Raw genomic sequence first — 17,797 nt, forward strand, 5'->3', positions numbered from 1 at the left:
AACTGACTAACCCACCGCATGCAGTGTTTATAGCACAAGGAGCAGTGTGTTATTTCAGCAAACCCCAAACCAACGGGCTCGAGTGTTTAATCCAAAGGCCTGTTGGAGGATCTAAGGTGTGAGCATAGAGATCACACCAGCTACAACCCCAATGGTCTGAATATTAGAAGGAGGAATGGGAAAAGGAAAGAGATGCTTCCTAACCCCAGCTGGCTTTTTCTCCTGGGTGGCACCCTCTGGATAATTAGTGATTGTAGCTGTAGATCCCAGGTAGGAAAACTTGCAGTGTGCTCTGAACATGGTTGGGCTTGCTTCTTCTGCTGGTTGCGTATGTGGGAGGGCTGTGGATGGGAAGGTGGTTTCTAAGCCCTGAGCATGCAATGGTCTCTCTGTGCTGGGGATACTTGGAGCTGTGGAGAGCTCTCTGGAACTCAGCTACTCTTCCCAACTGCCTGTTGAAGTTACTGGGGGTCTGAGTAAATGCAGGGGCTGGTGTGTGCAGGGCTCATTGTAGAATCAGGGCCTAACACTGCCCCACTCTGGCCCTTGCAGCCATTGAAGCTGAAGGTCATGAGTCTCTGGATGGAGGCTCACTCACATCCCTCTGTGGGACAGACACATGGGTATGAACATCTAGGCTTGCTTTAAAGGAGTGAGGTGAGCAGCTGCCTCAGCCCCAGGCCTCTGTCACTCTCTTCAGCTGCTCCAGGCATTTGCACTCCCTGCTTTGATTTTACTCCCTGTGTGAAGGGTGATGGGGAGGTTATGGGACGAAGTTATACATGGTGTGATCTGCTGTCACTCCGGCTGGGAAGGGCCCTGGCACTAGAGTAACTAGGCCAGGGATGATAATGGGGAGGGAGCAGAGTCGAGCATAGTGGCTATCATTAGCCCCCCCCCTAAAACTTTTCCCTGAGCTTGTCTCCCCACTTAGTCCTTCCCTGTGGCTGTGTCATCCCCGTCATTTCCCAAATGCTCCCCTGATTCCCCCTGAGCCTGGGGGTTCCCTGTATTGAACTGACACTTATATTGGAACTGCTAACTGCACTCAGTCTTTAACCCCTTATTGCCCAGTGTGGGGCAGCCTAACTCTCTTTGCGGTTCTGGGCCTAAGTCACTTAGGCCTTGCAATGCTGAGAGGAGAAATAGCTAAATACCTTTAAAAATCTGTGCCATGTTCTCTTCCGTGGACAAGTCAACCAACAGGAAAGCTATAAATGAACTTAGGAAGTATCTTGTGCCAGCTGGGCCAGAATAACTTCCCCAGCCTCTTCTGGAGTGGGCATGAAAGGAAAATAATACAACAGCTACCAGCACTCTCCTCTCTTAGATGGTTTTACAGACAAAAATCTTCTACACTGAAAATGTTCCCAGGGAAAAGGAGCGTAAAGGCGCTCTTCAGAGAGAACAACTGGAGCACGCTGAGAATATGAAGCATTCTTAATATTTCTATGACCGTAGCATTTCGAAGCCAAAATCAGAACTGGAATCCCATTGTGCTAGGTACTGCCTTAACACAGAGTAAAAGGCCTGCCCCAAACAGCTCACAATCTGAAACTAGGTTTCCAGCCCTCCAGGATTGTCCTGAAGTCTCCAGGAATTAAAGATTGTTATGTGATGAGACCTCCAGGAACACATCCAACCAAGATTGGCAACTCTGAAACCCTGGAACTTTTCAGAGGCTCACAGCCCTCACTGAGCAAAGTAGAGAATGCAGCTGTGTGATTGGTCTCCTGAGCTGTCTGTCAAGTGTGTCCAGCCCCATGATGACATCATCACAGGAATATAATGGCTGAGACCTGAGGCGAGGTCTGAGTATTGGTGAAGGATTAGTAGTGTGGAAGTTTGGTAAGATGTGTGGTTAACCTTTGTGTTATGTCTCTGGTTCCTAGGTTCTGCATGTGTTTAGATGGGGGCTCTTTTCTTATACAGAGTGTGACCCAATGTCTTGCCTGATGGCCAGTAGTGGCAGGGATTGAATGATCAGAAACTCTTAGCTACTTTCAGTTCTTGGTAGCTGTACTTGTGTAAAGCATTTTGAGTTGAGTCTTCTGAGCAAACAGTCCAGGGAAGGAAACTATCTGCCTTCCAAACTGGCAGGCCTGGATTAATGGTATGTTCTAGGAGATGGAGGCTTCCCTAGAGGAAAATAGACTATTTAACAAGGAGAACTAAATTAGAGCCTGGACTATGGGGAAAAACTCTCCACTCACCTCTCTACATGAGCTAGGTTATGCTGTTCCCACTCAGGGATGGGGATTGGGACTTCTGGCTGTGGTCTGAGTTCTGACTTGTCCTAATGATCTATAGGTGGAAACATTTGACTGAGGTGGCTGATTCAGCTGAGACTGGAGTGCTGGGTAACCAATATATACTTGAAACAGATAATGCAGGAAACACTAAAGGAAAGCAGGCCTGGTGCCTTCCTTAAAAGGCCCTAGCTTTCTCGTTAGTGGTCCCACTCTCGCCTCTAGGGGTGAAGGTGTCAATTTACCTGAACTAGAATCTGTTTCTTTACCAGACCAGTCTTTAACTGACAACAGAAAATATTTGTATTTTCACCAGCTAAATTGGCTTTAAAATAACCAGCCTGCCATACTGGGCATCTCCTATGTAGACTCATAGATATTAAGGTCAGAAGGGACCATTATGGTCATCTCCTATGTAATTTGGTATCCAGGGAGACTCCGACACTACTCACTGAAGAGGTCCCTGGAGGCTCCCCAGTGGTACCTTCTCAATTCAGTGTTCTGTGTGTGTAGTCCAATGTCTTCTACCTTCAGCAGGATAACTTCTGTCAGAGATTGTACTCTGGGATACATGGAATTAGCCCCGGTACTATCTGGGAAAGGACTAAACTAGGAGGGTGCCTCTGATGAGCTGTGCAGGTGTCCTGGCGCTCTCTTTGGGAGGCGTTGTTGGGCCTAGAAGTCTAAGGAGAAGCTTTGGGAGTGTGCAACACCGACAGACCCTGGTGATGGGCAGGATCAAAACTGGGACCTCTGGAGCTAAATGCATCAGCCAGTCCTGCATGAGCTAAAAGCCATAAGGCTCTTAGCTAAGACTGTAAAGCCGATGCGTTAATCTCTGTCTCTCTAACTGGTTCTGGTGCCATTAGATGGGACAGAAGAACATACCCAGAAGGTGTGTGGATTACAAGTGCATCCCTGGGCTTGAGGAACTGGCTGTCTCTGAGCCTGCCTTAGATCAAAGGTTTAAGGCCCTGGCCTGTTCTCTGTAGAGAGAGACTTACTAGAGGGGGACAACCTGGTCTGGCTCTTAGAGAAAATGGACCGGGAGCAGCTCTCCTGGTGTTCCTACACAACATGGATTTCATTGTTTCCTGCTGTAGCCACTCAATATTCCTTTTTGGGTCTTGCAGGGACATCTCACTCCACCATGTCTGCTCAGGAAAACGAACCACAGGTGGAGACCCAGGCAGAGGAGCAACAGGTGGGTCCCTCCTGGGGAGGCAGGTGTGCTTGGCAGCTGGAAGGGCTGTTCTAGCTTGAGGGTCTCCACTGCTGGAGACAGGGACTCGTAACCACAACACTAGCTAATGCTCCAAGTTCTAGTTCTCAGATTGCCGTAGTCACTGCCCACAAGTGCCTCCTGAATCCGGGAGGAGCACCAGCACTGGTGACCCTGTGAATGCTGTCTGCACTAGAACACTCACAAATCCTGTTGATTGTAATGCCCAGTGCGGGCATTGTACCCGGTGCTGAACCGAGACATGTTTCCTGATCGAGAGAGACTGCACTTGGAAAGACAAAAGGTCTCTCCATTCCTGCTCTCGCTGACGGAACGAGATCGTGACACAGATCTGTTTTGTTGGTGGGCATGCCAGGATGGAAACAGCATTCCTGAGACATTGCTGAATATTGGCAGCTGTTCCAATGGGACCAGGCTTCTGGGTCTGTAACTCATGTCACAGGCAGGCCACTGAAACCCAGCTGAAAGGAACAGGAGACGGTCCTCAGAGCTGGGCAGTCTCCTACAGAATCAGTAGTTGTAGAGGGAAAGAGACAGGAGGGGCACCTTGAGAAGCCAGGAGCTCTTCCCCAGCTGACTCCTCTTTCCCTCCCTCAGACTGCAGTGGACAGGGTGGGTGGCCTGCCCTTGGTCAGCTCTGCCTGTGAGATGGCCTCTGCCAGCTATGCTGCCACCAAAGAGACCCACCCAGCCATCAAAGCGGTCTGTGAGGTGGCAGAGACAGGGGTGAGGGCCATCACCTCTGCTGCCATCACTGGGGCACAGCCCATCCTGGCCCAGCTGGAGCCACAGCGTGAGTAAGGGAAGGGAGGCAGGAACACTTGTGTGTGTGGAGGGGGAGGTGGGTCTGGGGGCAGGCTCAGCCTACAGTGGCTCTAGGCCCACTACTGAACTCAGCCTCCAACTGGCAGCGAACAGAATCCACGGACTCCCTTCTCCTGCTCCCCTGAACTCAGCTAGCTCCTAGAGGTATTCTGGCCAAGGCATTGTCCTTGTCCAGCAGGGCTCTGACGGCTGCAGCAGCTGCTGTTGGGGACTCTTGCTCAGGTACTGGTGCTGAGCTGGGCCAGCCTAGAGGCAGGCAGTGCCCAGGCACAATCCCTGGTGTGCGTGGCTGGTCCAGTTCCACACAGCCACATACACTGTGTAAGGCACCTAATGCCATGGAGCAATACCTGCTAGAGGGCACAGGAAGCAGCTCCAATGCTAAAAGGATCTGAGCCCATTGCAGGCACTGGAGACTCCTGAAACCCTCTAGGAGAAGCTGGGGGTGGATGAACAGATGACTGGCAACAGGATCTCCTGAGTGCTAAACCTGGCGCTGACCCAGACTGGCTCCATAGCCTTGGGCAACTTGCCCAACCCCTCTTCCTTGGCTTTCCCATCAGTAACCTGGGGACACTTGCTTAGGAACACCAGTCCTCCAATGTACACAGATTAGCAGCCCCACGAGATCTGTGCACATGAAGGAATTAAGGGAACGAGTTCTGTGGTTGTTTCAGTTGCAGCAGCCAATGAATATGCCTGTCGGGGTCTGGACAGACTGGAGGAGCAGCTGCCCATCCTGCAGCAGCCGATTGAGAAGGTAACCACACGAGTTTTCACGGCTGGTCCTGGAGCAGGATGAGGCTGTGGACCCTTCACTTCCGCTAGGTGTTCAGTGACCTCTCTTCTGACCCCTTTTCCTCTAGGTGGCTTTGGATGCCCAAGACATCATGCGTGCCACAATGGTGGGTGCCAAGGATGCTGTCTGCAGCACGGTCACTGAGGCCAAGGATGCAGTGACCAGCATGGTGGGCGTGGCCCAAGGGGCTGTCCAGGAGAGCGTGGAGGTGACCAAATCCGCCGTGACCAGCAGCATGAGCACAGTGATGGGCTCCAGCATGGGGCAGATGGCTGCGAGTGGCATAGACACAGCACTGGGGAAATCTGAGCAGCTGGTGGACTACTACCTCCCCATGACAGAGGAGGAGCTCGGTAAGAACCCCTCTGCTGAATACAAACCAATGTGACCCTGGTGTCTTGGGGTGCGGCTTGGACTCACAGCTGTTCAGAGTCCTCACAGCTGAGCTGCCAAAAGAGCCACCTCTCCTTCAGGCTAGCTTTCAACCTAGCTTGGCTACTAGCCCTCCCTTAGTTCCTTCATGCTGGGCCCTCTGCTCGCCCTGTCTGATGGCTCTGACGCTGCTCCTTGTGCAGCTCCCCGCTGCCTTACTGGTCGGTGCTGCAGGGCATCCAAATGTGCCCTGGGAAAGATTCCATCGGTCACAAGCTCTGGGAGGGCTGAACGCATCCCTTTGTATCCTGGCCCTGCCAACCGGTGGTGCAAGTAGATTTTAACTCTTACCAGTACGGCGACTATTGGGAGGGATCCAAAAGGGCAGGGGGGGCACATGACTCCCCCCCAAACAACCACACCCTGCCTTGTGCAGGGGGGTCTACAGACTCCAGACAGGAGATGCAACTATGTGGAAGGGCTGGTGGGGGGCCAGCTGGGGGCAGTACAGCCACACCGGAGGAGCTGCCAGTGTTCTGCTTCTTTCGCTGCTGCGGTTCCTGAGAGCTCTGCAGTTTTCAGTGGATACCAAATGTTATTCCAGTACGTCATACCAGCAACAAATGTCTTAATGGTGCGGCATACCTGACCTTACTGCCTTACTTGCACCACTGCTGCCAACTGACTCCTTCCCCCTTCCAGCTGAGCTTGCCACAACTCCCGTTGAGGGGCCTGGAGAGGCTCCCGCAGAGCAGCGGAGTTACTACGTGCGTCTGGGTTCCCTGTCGAGCACGCTGCGCCAGCGAGCCTACCAGCACGCCCTGGGCAAGATGAGACAAGCCAGGCAGAGCACCCTGCAGGCCCTCTCCCAGCTCCAGCAAATCATTGACCTGGTAGGAACACGACCCCTCTCCCCTGCCCTGTAGCTGCTGTGGGTCACGGTCTCTGCAGCTTCCAGTGCTCAGTGCTGCAGTAGTGCTGCCTGCCTACTGCCCGCACCTAGCTGTGGGAGAGCTTCCCTGGCCAGCTGCCTCCTGCTCTTCCCAGCTAACTGCCCTCTCCTCCTGCAGATCAACCATGCCAAGCAGGCCATAGATCAGAAGCTTCACAATGGCCAGGACCGTCTGTACCAGATGTGGCTCCAGTGCTGCAGGGGGAAGTTGGAAGGGCAGGAGGAACCAGACTCCGCAAAGGTATTCTCCTCCTTCTCGTTCTAATAGCCGTGCTCCAGCCAACTCTCCACATCTGTCGGGGTGTGTCATAAATATAAAGGAAAGGGTAACCACCTTTCTGTATAGAGTGCTACAAAATCCTTCCTGGCCAGAGGTAAAATCCTTTCACCTGTGAAGGGCTAAGAAGCTAAGGTAACCCCACTGGCACCTGACTCAAAATGGCCAAGGAGGGGACAAGATTCCTTCAAATCTGGAGTGGGGGCCGGGGGAACAAAGGGTTTGGTCTGTCTGTGTGATGCTTTTGCTGGGAACAGATCAGGAATGCAGCCTTACAACTACTGTTAAGTTAGTAAGTAAGCTCGCTAGATAATGTGCTAGATTTTCTTTTGTTTAATGCCTTGTAAAATATGCTGTGCTGGAGGGAATGTGTATTAATGCTTTGACGAGGGATTCTCCGTGTTTTGAATCTGATTACTCTGTAAGGTATTTACCATCCTGATTTTACTGATGTGATTCTTTTTCCTTTTCTTTAATCTAAAATTCTTCTTTTAAGAACCTGATTGGTTTTGTTTTGTTCTTAAGATCCAAGGGTTTGGGTCTGCGCTCACCTGTACCAATTGGTGAGGATTATTCCCGAGCCGTCCCCAGGAAAGGGGGAGTAGGGCTTGGGGGGGTATTTTGGGCGAAGACTTCTCCAAGTGGTCTCTTTCCCTGTTGTTTGTTAAACCATATGCTGCCACCACCAAGCCTTTCAAAGGACAAGGCAAAGCCTGTACCTTAGGGAAGTTTTTATCCTAAGCTGGTAAGAATAAGCTTAGGGGGTCTCTCATGCAGGTCCCCACATCTGTACCCTAGAGTTCAGAGTGGGGAAGGAACCGTGACAGGGTGACTTGCAGATACTCCCATCTCTCGCTTTCTCCTTCCAGCAGGTTGAAGCTCAGGCTCTAGCCATGTCCCAGAGCCTCACCCAGCAACTGAAAACCACCTGCCTTACTCTCCTGGGCAGCATCCAGGGCCTTCCCAGCACTATCCAGGACAAGGCCCAGCAGGTCTCAAGCAGTATAGAAGAGCTCCAGTGCCAGATGTTTCCAGGATCTCTCCAGCCATGCACTTGCCCAGAGTCGGGAGATGGTAACCAAGGCCCAGGAGTCCCTGGATGAGCTGTTGGAATACATGATGCGGAATGTTCCCCTGGACTGGATCGTGGGACCCTTCACTGCCGCTGGAGACTCCCCACTGTGTCCTGATGAGCTGGTGGAGGAAGGAAAGAAGGTGGAGGCCTGAAGGTTTCCCCCTGCTGCTGGAAGGAATCCGGCTGAATTGCCTGCATAGCTAGTGTGGGGTCTCCTTGCTGAGGCTGCAGTTCTGCTTTGGCAGATGGTGGACTGAGGTCAGCTCTTCCTTCTGCAGAATTACAGAACGTGAATGTCATTTCCCATGCACACTCCCCCAGAACCATTTATTACCGGTTACAGGGTGGCATCACTAGTCATACAGGATTGCATCCCTTGCAGGGCTAGTCTGCTTCTGTCAGGACATACATACAGCTGTCTTCCTCTGTGTATAGGAAGTGCTCCTGAGCTTGATCTTTTTCCTAGCTTTGTAATGTGTAAAACTAGGGTTTAATGTAACAAACTGCAACTGCATTCAAATTGCTGTCTGCTTAATGTGATTCCCTCCCTGGCTCATGCTCCATTCAAACATATATTGAACAGGTGACCCCATTCCCCCTCTTCTTCACACACCCCCACACCCCCTTTTTCTCTGGCAGGGCTCCAGAATGGCTGAGCTCATCTCCTGGGTGAAGGCATCTCTTCAGGTGCCTCCATTTGACACTCTTCCACTGAGACTTTTCTCAAGTAGAAGGAGGCAACAGCCCCTTGAGAACACGCATCTGGCTTTCAGTGTGTAGCAAGGCAACATTACAGACTCTGAGACCAACTAACAGAGGGAAAGACCCAGGTTGTTGAGATAGGGCACTATGGCCTTGAGAGGAAATGGGGTGTGGAGAACTGAGAACCTACAACTGGTAAGGAGCGAAGTTAAAAGGGTCACATACAGTGGTGGGAGACTGCCAAGCCTTGCCTCAAGCCCCATGCAAGAAGCTCAACAGGTTGGAAGTGTCTAGGAGAAGAGATGGTGAATTGACAACTCCAGGCAACTGGGATTTAACAAAACACACACAGGGAGACCAGCTGCAAGAAATAGAGCAGCAGACAGTCTTGCTGAAGCATGGACATCAGCCAGCCTGCGTCCTTCTTCCCTGCTATTAGCCAAGCACCTGCCTAACCTTTTCTACTGCCTAGTGTAAACCTAGCCAGGCCAATAACCATACAGGCACGTGGCTCAGGGTTGTGGGAGATCCATAATAGGACCAGTGCTGGGCTTCTAATGCATTTTCGTAAGAGCTTGTGTCTAGCCTTGAAGTCACAAGTGGGTAGTGGCATCTAGGCAGCTCCATCACTGTTCCTTATCCTAACTAGGACTTGAGCTATTAAAAGCTTCAGGCAAGGAAATGTCTCTCGGGTTCAGTACTGCAACAGGACCATGACCAGGAATGGGTGTGTAGCTCTCAAAGATGGAGATGTAAGTAATCAAAGTGGTGATGTAAGCAGCTCCCAGGGCTGGTTACGCCTGATCTCATTGGACAGGGCCTGTCTTGTACTCCAGTGGACTGGGGATACAAAGCTTTTCATAGACTCCTAGAATATGAGGGTTGGAAGGGACCTTAGGAGGTCATCTAGTCCAACCCCCTGCTCAAAGCAGGACCAATCCCCAACTAAATCATCGCAGCCAGAGTTTTGTCAAACCCGACCTTAAAAACTTCAAAGGAAGGAGATTCCACCACATCCCTAGGTAACGCATTCCAGTGCTTCACCACCTTCCTAGTGAAAAAGTTTTTTCCTAATATCCAAACTAAACCTCCCTCACTGCAACTTGAGACCATTGATCCTTGTTCTGTAATCTATACCACTGAGAACAGTCTAGACCCATCCTCTTTGGAACTCCCTCTCAGGAAGTTGAAAGCAGCTATCAAATTCCACCCCCCCCCCCCATTCTTCTCTTCTGCAGACTAAACAATTCCAGTTCCCTTAGCCTCTCCTCATAAGTCATGTGTTCCAGTCCCCTAAACATTTTTGTTGCCCTCTGCCGGAAACTTTCCAATTTTTTCACATCCTTTTTGTAGTGTGGAGCCCAAAACTGGACATAGTACTCCAGATCAGGCCTCACCAATGTTGAATAGAGGGGAACAATCATGTCCGTTGATTTGCTGGCAATGCCCCTACTTACACAGCCCAAAATGTCATTGGCCATCTTGGCAACAAGGGCACACTGTTGACTCATAGCCAGCTTCTTGTCTACTGTAACCTCGAGGTTCTTTTCTGCAGAAAAGTCAGAAACTCCCTGATTGACAGGGAGCGATCACTGAGGCTAATTTGCCTGTGTAACTGGAAGTGTGTTACATACCCTGCTGTGTTCTGGATTAACAGAGGCCCCTCCAACACACTAGCTAGGTGGAGCCCTGCTCGGGTGAGTAAAGGTCCTAGCCTGCTCCTTTTAGGGATATGGAAGAGTCAGTGCAGACTTCAGGAGTGCTGGTCAGCTAACGTGACTTCTGTGTTCAAGCCCAGTGAAGCTCTTTCCTCTTTAGTCCAAGTCTAATAAAAATGTGTGATGTCAATGAGTGGATTTCACATCAACCGATATTAGCTTCAAACTTGGGTAGAAGTGGGAGCTGGATTTTCTTTACAGCATGAAGAACATTGCAGCCTATGTTTCCCGAGCGCAGCCCCTGCAGCTAATCTTTCCGTAGAGAAGGAGCGGTTCTAACACATCCCCAAGCCAGGGTCAGACCTAAGAAACTCGATCGAAAATGTTGCTGCACCAGTCTCAAGTTATGTAAAGCAAATGTAGTGACTGACTAACCCACTGGGTGCAGTATTTATGGCACAAGGAGCAGTGAGTTATTTCAGCAAACCCCAAACCAACGGGCTCGAGTGTTTAATCCAAAGGCCTGTTGAAGGATCCAAGGTGTGAGCAAAGAGATCACACCAGCTACACCCCAATGGTCTGATTATTAGAAGGAGAAATGGGAAAAGGAAAGAGATGCTTCCTAACCCCAGCTGGCTTTCTCTCCTGGGTGGCACCCTCTGGATAATTAGTGATTGTAGCTGTAGATCCCAGGTAGGAAGACTTGTAGTGTGCTCTGAACATGGTTGGGCTTGCTGCTTCTGCTGGCTGCCTGTGTGGGAGGGCTATGGCTGGGAAGGTGGTTGCTAAGCCCTGAGCATGCAATGGTCTCTCTGTGCTAGGGATACTTGCACCTGTGCAGAGCCCTCTGGAACTCAGCTACTCTTCCCAACTGCCTGTTGAAGTTACTGGGGTCTGAGTAAATGCAGGGGCTGGTTTGTGCAGGGCTCATTGTAGAATCAGGGACTAACACTGCCCCACTCTGGCCCTTGCAGCCACTGAAGCTGAAGATCGTGTGTCTGGATGGAGGCCCACTCACATCCCTCTGTGGGACAGACACATGGGTATGAACATCTAGACTTGCTTTAAAGGAGTGAGGTGAGCACCTGCCTCAGCCCCAGGCCTCCGTCACTCTCCTCAGCTGCTCCAGGCATTTGCACTCCCTGCTTTGATTTTACTCCCTGTGTGAAGGGTGATGGGGAGGTTATGGGACGAAGTTATGCCTGGTGTGATCTGCTGTCACTCTGGCTGGGAAGGACCCTGGCACTGAATTAACTAGGCCAGGAATGATAATGGGGAGAGGGCAGAGCAGAGCATAGTGGCTATAACTGACACCCCCCCAAAACTTTTCCCTGAGCTTGTCTCCCCACTTAGTGCTTCCCTGTGGCTGTGTCACCCCCAGCATCTGCCCAAATGCTCCCCTGATTCCCCCTGAGCCTGGGGGTTCCACGTATCGAACTGACGCTTATATTGGAACTGCTAACTGCACTCAGTCTTTAACCCCTTATTGCCCAGTGTGGGGCAACCTAACTCTCTTTGCGGTTCTGGGCCTAAGTCACTTAGGCCTTGCAATGCTGAGAGGAGCAATAGCTAAATACCTTTAAAAATCTGTGCCATGTTCTCTTCCCTGGACAAGTCAACCAAGAGGAAAGCTATAAATGAACTGAGGAAGCAACTTGTACCAGCGGGGCCGGAGAAAGTGCCCCAGCCTCTTCTGGAGTGGGCAAGAAAGCAAAATAATACAACAGCTATCAGCACTCTCCTCTCTTAGATGGTTTTACAGACAAAAAACCTTCTGCACTGAAAATGTTACCAGGGAAAAGGAGCGTAAAGGCGCTCTTCAGAGAGAACAACCGGAGCACTCTGAGAATATGAAGCATTCTTATTATTTGTATTACCATAGCATTTCGAAGACAAAATCAGAACTGGAATCCCAGGTCGTGCTAGGTACGGTCTTAACACAGAGTAAAAGGCCTGCCCCAAACAGCTCATAATCTGAAACTAGGTTTCCAGCCCTCCAGGATTGTCCTGAACTCTCCAGGAATTAAAGATTAATCTTTAATTAAAGATTGTCATGTGATGGGACCTCCAGGAACATATCCAACCAAGATTGGCAACTCTGAAACCCTGGAACTTTTCAGAGGCTCACAGCCCTCACTGGGCGAAGTAGAGAATGCAGCTGTGTGATTGGTCTCCTGAGCTGTCTGTCAAGTGTGTCCAACCCCATGATGACATCATCACAGGAATATAATGGCTGAAGGGGGGTGGAGTAGATCCAAGTTTTGGCAAAGGATTAGTAGTGTGGAAGTTTGGTAAGATGTGTGTTTAATCTCTATGCTATGTCTGGGGGTGTTTAGATGGGGGCTCTTTTCTTACACAGAGTGTGACCCAATGTCTTGCCTGATGGCCAGTAGTGGCTAGGATTGAATGACCAGAAACTCTTAGCTACTTTCAGTTCTTGGTAGCTGTTCTTGTGTAAAGTATTTCTAGCTGAGTCTTCTGAGCAAACAGTTTCCTTCCCTGGACTATCTGCCTTCCAGACTGGAAGGACTTGATTAATGGTATGTTCTAAGAGGTGGAGGCTTCTGAGAGAAGAATAGAATATTTAACAAGGAGAATTAAATTAGAGCTTGGACTATGGGAAAACTCTCCACTCATCTCTCTACCTGAGCTAAGCTATGCTGTTCCCACTCAGGAATGGGGATTGGGACTTCTGGCTGTGGTCTGAGGTCTGGCTTGTCCTAAAGATCTGCAGGTGGAAACACTTGACTGAGGTGGCTGATTCAGCTGAGACTGGAGTACTGGGTAACCAATATGTATCTGAAACAGATAATGCAGGAAACACTAAAGAAAAACAGGCCTGGTGCCTTCCCATAAGGGAAATGCTTCCTGGCCCTAGCTTTCTAGTTAGTGGTCTCACTCTCGCCTCGGAGTGATGGTGTCAATTTACCTGAACTGGAATCTGTTTCTTTACCAGACCAGTCTTTAACTGACAATAGAAAATATTTGTATTTTACCAGCTAAATTGGCTTTAAAATAACCAGCCTGCCATAGTGGGCATCTCCTACGTAAACTCACATATGTTAAGGTCAGAAGGGACCATTATGATCATCTCCTATGTAATTCAGTATCCAGGGAGACTCCTACACTACTCACTCTGGAGGTCCCTGAAGGCTCACCAATGGTACCTTCTCAATTCAGTGTTCTGTGTGTAGTCAATGGCTACTTTCTTCAGCAGGATAACTTCTCTCAGTGATGGTACTCTGGAAGAAATGGAATTATCCCTGGCATTATCTGGGAAAAGACTAAACTAGGAGGGTGCCTCTGAGCTTTGCAGGTGTCCTGGTGCTCCCCTTGGGAGAGATTGTTGGGTCTAGAAGTCTGAGGAGAAGCTTTCGGAGTGTGTAATGCCGACAGACCCTGGTGATCGGCAGGATCAAACCTGGGACCTCTGGAGCTAAATGCATCAGCCACTCCTGCATGAGCTAAAAGCCATAAGGCTCTTAGCTAAGACTGTAAAGCCGATGTGTTAATCTCTGCCTCTCTAACTGGTTCTGGTGCCACGAGATGGGACAGAAGAACATACCCAGAAGGTGTGTGGATTACAAGTGCATCCCTGGGCTTGAGGAACTGGCTGTCTCTGAGCCTGCCTTAGATCAAAGGTTTAAGGCCCTGGCCTGTTCTCTGTACAGAGAGACTTACTACAGGGGGACAACCTCGTCTGGCTCTTAGAGAAAATGGACCGGGAGCAGCTCTCCTGCTGTTCCTACACAACATTGATTTCGCTGTGTTCTGCAGTAGCCACTCAATATGCCTTTTTGGGTCTTGCAGGGACATCTCACTCCACCATGTCTGCTAAGGAAAATGAACCACAGGTGGAGATCCAGGCAGAGGAGCAACAGGTGGGTCCCTCCTGGGGAGGCAGGTGTGCTTGGCAACTGGAAGGGCTGTCCAAGCTTGAATGTCTCCACTGCTGGAGACAGGGACTCGTAACCACAATACTAGCTAATGCTCCAAGTTCTAGTTCTCAGATTGCTGTAGTCACTGCCCACAAGTGCCTCCTGAAGCCAGGAGGAGCCCCAGCACTGGTGACCCTGTGAATGCTGTCTGCAAAGGAACACCGACAAATCCCGTTGATTGTAATGCCCAGTGGGGGCACTGTACTGGGTGCTGGACTGAGACATGGTTCCTGATTGGGAGAAACTGCACTTGGAAAGACAAAAGGTCTCTCCATTCCTGCTCTCACTGATGGAACGAGATCATGACACAGTTCTGTTTTGTTGGTGGGCGTGCCAGGATAGAAACGGCGTTCCTGAGACCTTGCTGAATATAGGCAGCTGTTGCAATGGGACCAGGCTTCTGGGTCTGTAACTAATGTCACAGGCAGGCCACTGAACCCCTTGCGACAGGGACAGGAGACTGCCTAGCTCTGAGGACCCTCTCTTACAGAATCAGTAGTTGCAGAGGGAAAGAGACAGGAGGGGCACCTTGAAAAGCCAGGAGCTCTTCCTCAGCTGACTCCTCTTTCCCTCCCTCAGACTGCAGTGGACAGGGTGGGTGGCCTGCCCTTGGTCAGCTCTACCTGTGAGATGGCCTCTGCCAGCTACGCTGCCACCAAAGAGACCCACCCAGCCATCAAAGCGGTCTGTGAGGTGGCAGAGACAGGGGTGAGGGCCATCACCTCTGCTGCCATCACCAGGGCACAGCCCATCCTGGACCAGCTGGAGCCACAGCGTGAGTAAGGGAAGGGAGGCAGGAAGGCTCCTGTGTGTGTGGCGGGGGAGGTGGGTCTGGGGGAAGGCTCAGCCTACAGTGGCTCTAGGCCCACTACTGAGCTCAGCCTCCAACTGGCAGCAAACAGAATCCACAGACTCCCTTCTCCTGCTCCCCTCAACTCGGCCAGCTCCTAGACGTGATCTGGCCAAGGCATTGGCCTTGTGCGGAGTGGCTCTGACGGCTGCAGCAGCTGCTGTTGGGGACTCTTGCTCAGGTACCAGCGGTGAGCTGGACCAGCCTAGAGGCAGGCAGTGCCCAGCCACAATCCCTGGTGTGCGTGGCTGGCCCAGTACCACACAGCCACATGCACTGTGTATGGCACCTAATGCCATGGGGCACCTAATGCCATGAAACCCTCTAGGAGAAGCTGGGGGTGGACGAACAGATGACTTGCAGCCGGGTCTCCTGAGTGGTAAACCTGCGCTGACCCAGACTGGCTCCATAGCCTTGGGCAACTTGCCCAACCCCTCTTCCTTGGCTTCCCCATCAGTAACCTGGGGACACTTGCTTAGGAACACCAGTCCTCCAATGTACACGGATTAGCAGCCCCACGAGATCTGTGCGCATGAAGGAATTAAGGGAACGAGTTCTGTGGTTGTTACAGTTGCAGCAGCCAATGAATATGCCTGTCGGGGTCTGGACAGACTGGAGGAGCAGCTGCCCATCCTGCAGCAGCCGATTGAGAAGGTAACCACACGAGTGTCACGGCTGGTCCTGGAGCAGGGTGAGGCTGTGGGCCCTTCACTTCCGCTAGGTGTTCAGTGACCTCTCTTCTGACCCCTTTTCCTCTAGGAGGCTTTGGATGCCCAAGACCTTGTGCGTGCCACAATGGTGGGTGCCAAGGATGCAGTCTGCAGCACGGTCACTGAGGCCAAGGATGCAGTGACCAGCATGGTGGGCGTGGCCCAAGGGGCTGTCGAGGAGAGCGTGGAGGTGACCAAATCCGCCGTGACCAGCAGCATGAGCACAGTGATGGCCTCCAGCATGGGGCAGATGGCTGCGAGTGGCATAGATGCAGCATTGGGGAAATCTGAGCAGCTGGTGGACTACTACCTCCCCATGACAGAGGAGGAGCTCGGTAAGAACCCCTCTGCTGAGTACAAACCAATTTGACCCTGGTGTCTTGGGGTGCGGCTTGGACTCAGTGTCCACAGCTGATCTGCCAAAAGAGCCACCTCTCCTCTCCTTTGGGCTCCCTTGCAACCTAGCTGGGCTACTAGCCCTCCCTTAGTTCCTTCATGCTGGGCCCTCTGCTAGTCCTGTCTGATGGCTCGGACACTGCTCCCTGTGCAGTTACTCACTGCTTTACTGGTCGGTGCTGCAGGGCATCCAAATGTGCCCTGGGAAAGATTGCATAGGTCACAAGGTTTGGGACGGCTGAACGCATCCCTGCCTTGTATCCTGGCCCTGCCAACTGGTGGTACAAGTAGGTTTTAATTCTTACCAGTACGGCGACTCATGGGAGGGACCCAAAAGTGTGGGGGGAGGGACACGTGACTCCCCCCAAGCAACCCCACCCTGCCTTGTGCGTGGGGGCTCTATAGACCCCAGACAGGAGACGCAACTATGTGGAAGGGCTGGTGGGGGGCCAGCTGGGGGCAGTACAGCCACACCGGAGGAGCTGCCAGTGTTCTGCTTCTTTCGCTGCTGCGGTTCCTGAGAGCCCTGCAGTTTTCAGTGGATACCAAACGTCATTCCAGTACGTCATACCAGCAACAAATGTCTTAATGGTGTGTCGTACCTGACCTTACTGCCTTACTTGCACCACTGCTGCCAACTGACCCCTTCCCCCTTCCAGCTGAGCTTGCCACAACTCCCGTTGAGGGGCCTGGAGAGGCTCCTGCAGAGCAGCGGAGTTACTACGTGCGTCTGGGTTCCCTGTCGAGCACGCTGCGCCAGCGAGCCTACCAGCACGCCCTGGGCAAGATGAGACAAGCCAGGCAGAGCACCCTGGAGGCCCTCTCCCAGCTCCAGCAAATCATTGACCTGGTAGGAACATGACCCCTCTCCCCTGCCCTGTAGCTGCTGTGGGTCACGGTCTGTCATAATATAAAGGGAAGGGTAAACCCCCTTTAAAATCCCTCCTGGCCAGAGGATAAATGCTCTCACTTATAAATGGTTAAGAAGCTAAAGGTAACCTTGCTGGCACCTAACCAAAATGACCAATGGGGAGACAAGATACTTTCAAAAGCTGAGAGGAGGGAGAGACACACAGGGTCTGTGGCTGTCTGTATGCTGCTTTTGCCGGGAACAGAACAGGATTGGAGTCTTAGAACTCTTAGTAAGTAACCTAGCTAGGTATGTGTTAGATCACGATTTCTTTAAATGGCTGAGAAAGAACTGTGCTGAATGAATGACTATTCTTAAGTTACAAAAAAGGCACCCAGACAGGTTTTGCCTAGAGGGATTCTCTATGTTTTTGAATCTAATCACCCAGTAAGGTATCTACCATCCTGATTTTACAGGGGTGATTCCTTTACTTCTATTAAAAGCCTTCTTGTAAGAAAACTGAATGCTTTTTCATTGTTCTCAGATCCAAGGGTTTGGGTCTGAGGTCACCTATGCAAATTGGTGAGGATTTTTACCAACCTTCCCCAGGAAGTGGGGTGCAAGGGTTGGGAGGATTTTTGGGAGGAAAGACGTGTCCAAACTACATTTCCCAGTAAACCCAGTCAAAGTTTGGTGGTGGCAGTGGAAATTCCAAGGTCAAAGGGTAAAATTAATTTGTACCTTGGGGAAGTTTTAACCTCAGCTGGTAAAAGTAAGCTTAGGAGGTTTTCATGCAGGTCCCCACATCTGTACCCTAGAGCTCAGAGTGGGGGAGGAACCTTGAAACGGTCTCTGCAGCCTCCCATGCTCCGTGCCATTGGCACTGTTTGTTCCTGGGCCC

General features: G+C 51.2%; 2 protein-coding genes across 2 annotated transcripts in view; both read left to right on the plus strand.

Annotated features, from left to right (window-relative positions):
• LOC119566718 (perilipin-3-like) overlaps window positions 1-17,797 on the plus strand; it is a 50,241-nt gene that overhangs the window by 21,004 nt on the left and 11,440 nt on the right. The window contains exons 2-5 of the mRNA XM_043547478.1: window positions 13,963-14,033; window positions 14,670-14,865; window positions 15,512-15,594; window positions 15,700-15,985. Of these exons, the coding sequence (XP_043403413.1) occupies window positions 13,963-14,033; window positions 14,670-14,865; window positions 15,512-15,594; window positions 15,700-15,985 (636 nt within the window). The remainder of the gene's footprint in view (window positions 1-13,962; window positions 14,034-14,669; window positions 14,866-15,511; window positions 15,595-15,699; window positions 15,986-17,797) is intronic.
• LOC119566719 (perilipin-3-like) lies at window positions 1,828-8,132 on the plus strand. Its single transcript, XM_043547499.1, is given in 9 exon segments — window positions 1,828-1,848; window positions 3,383-3,453; window positions 4,090-4,285; window positions 4,995-5,077; window positions 5,184-5,469; window positions 6,191-6,381; window positions 6,559-6,681; window positions 7,590-7,735; window positions 7,737-8,132. Coding segments are annotated over 8 exon segments (1,287 nt in total). The 5' UTR covers window positions 1,828-1,848; window positions 3,383-3,399; the 3' UTR covers window positions 7,945-8,132.

This window comes from Chelonia mydas, chromosome 5 (genome assembly GCF_015237465.2).
Source record: "Chelonia mydas isolate rCheMyd1 chromosome 5, rCheMyd1.pri.v2, whole genome shotgun sequence".
In the NCBI taxonomy this organism is placed as follows: domain Eukaryota; kingdom Metazoa; phylum Chordata; order Testudines; family Cheloniidae; genus Chelonia; species Chelonia mydas.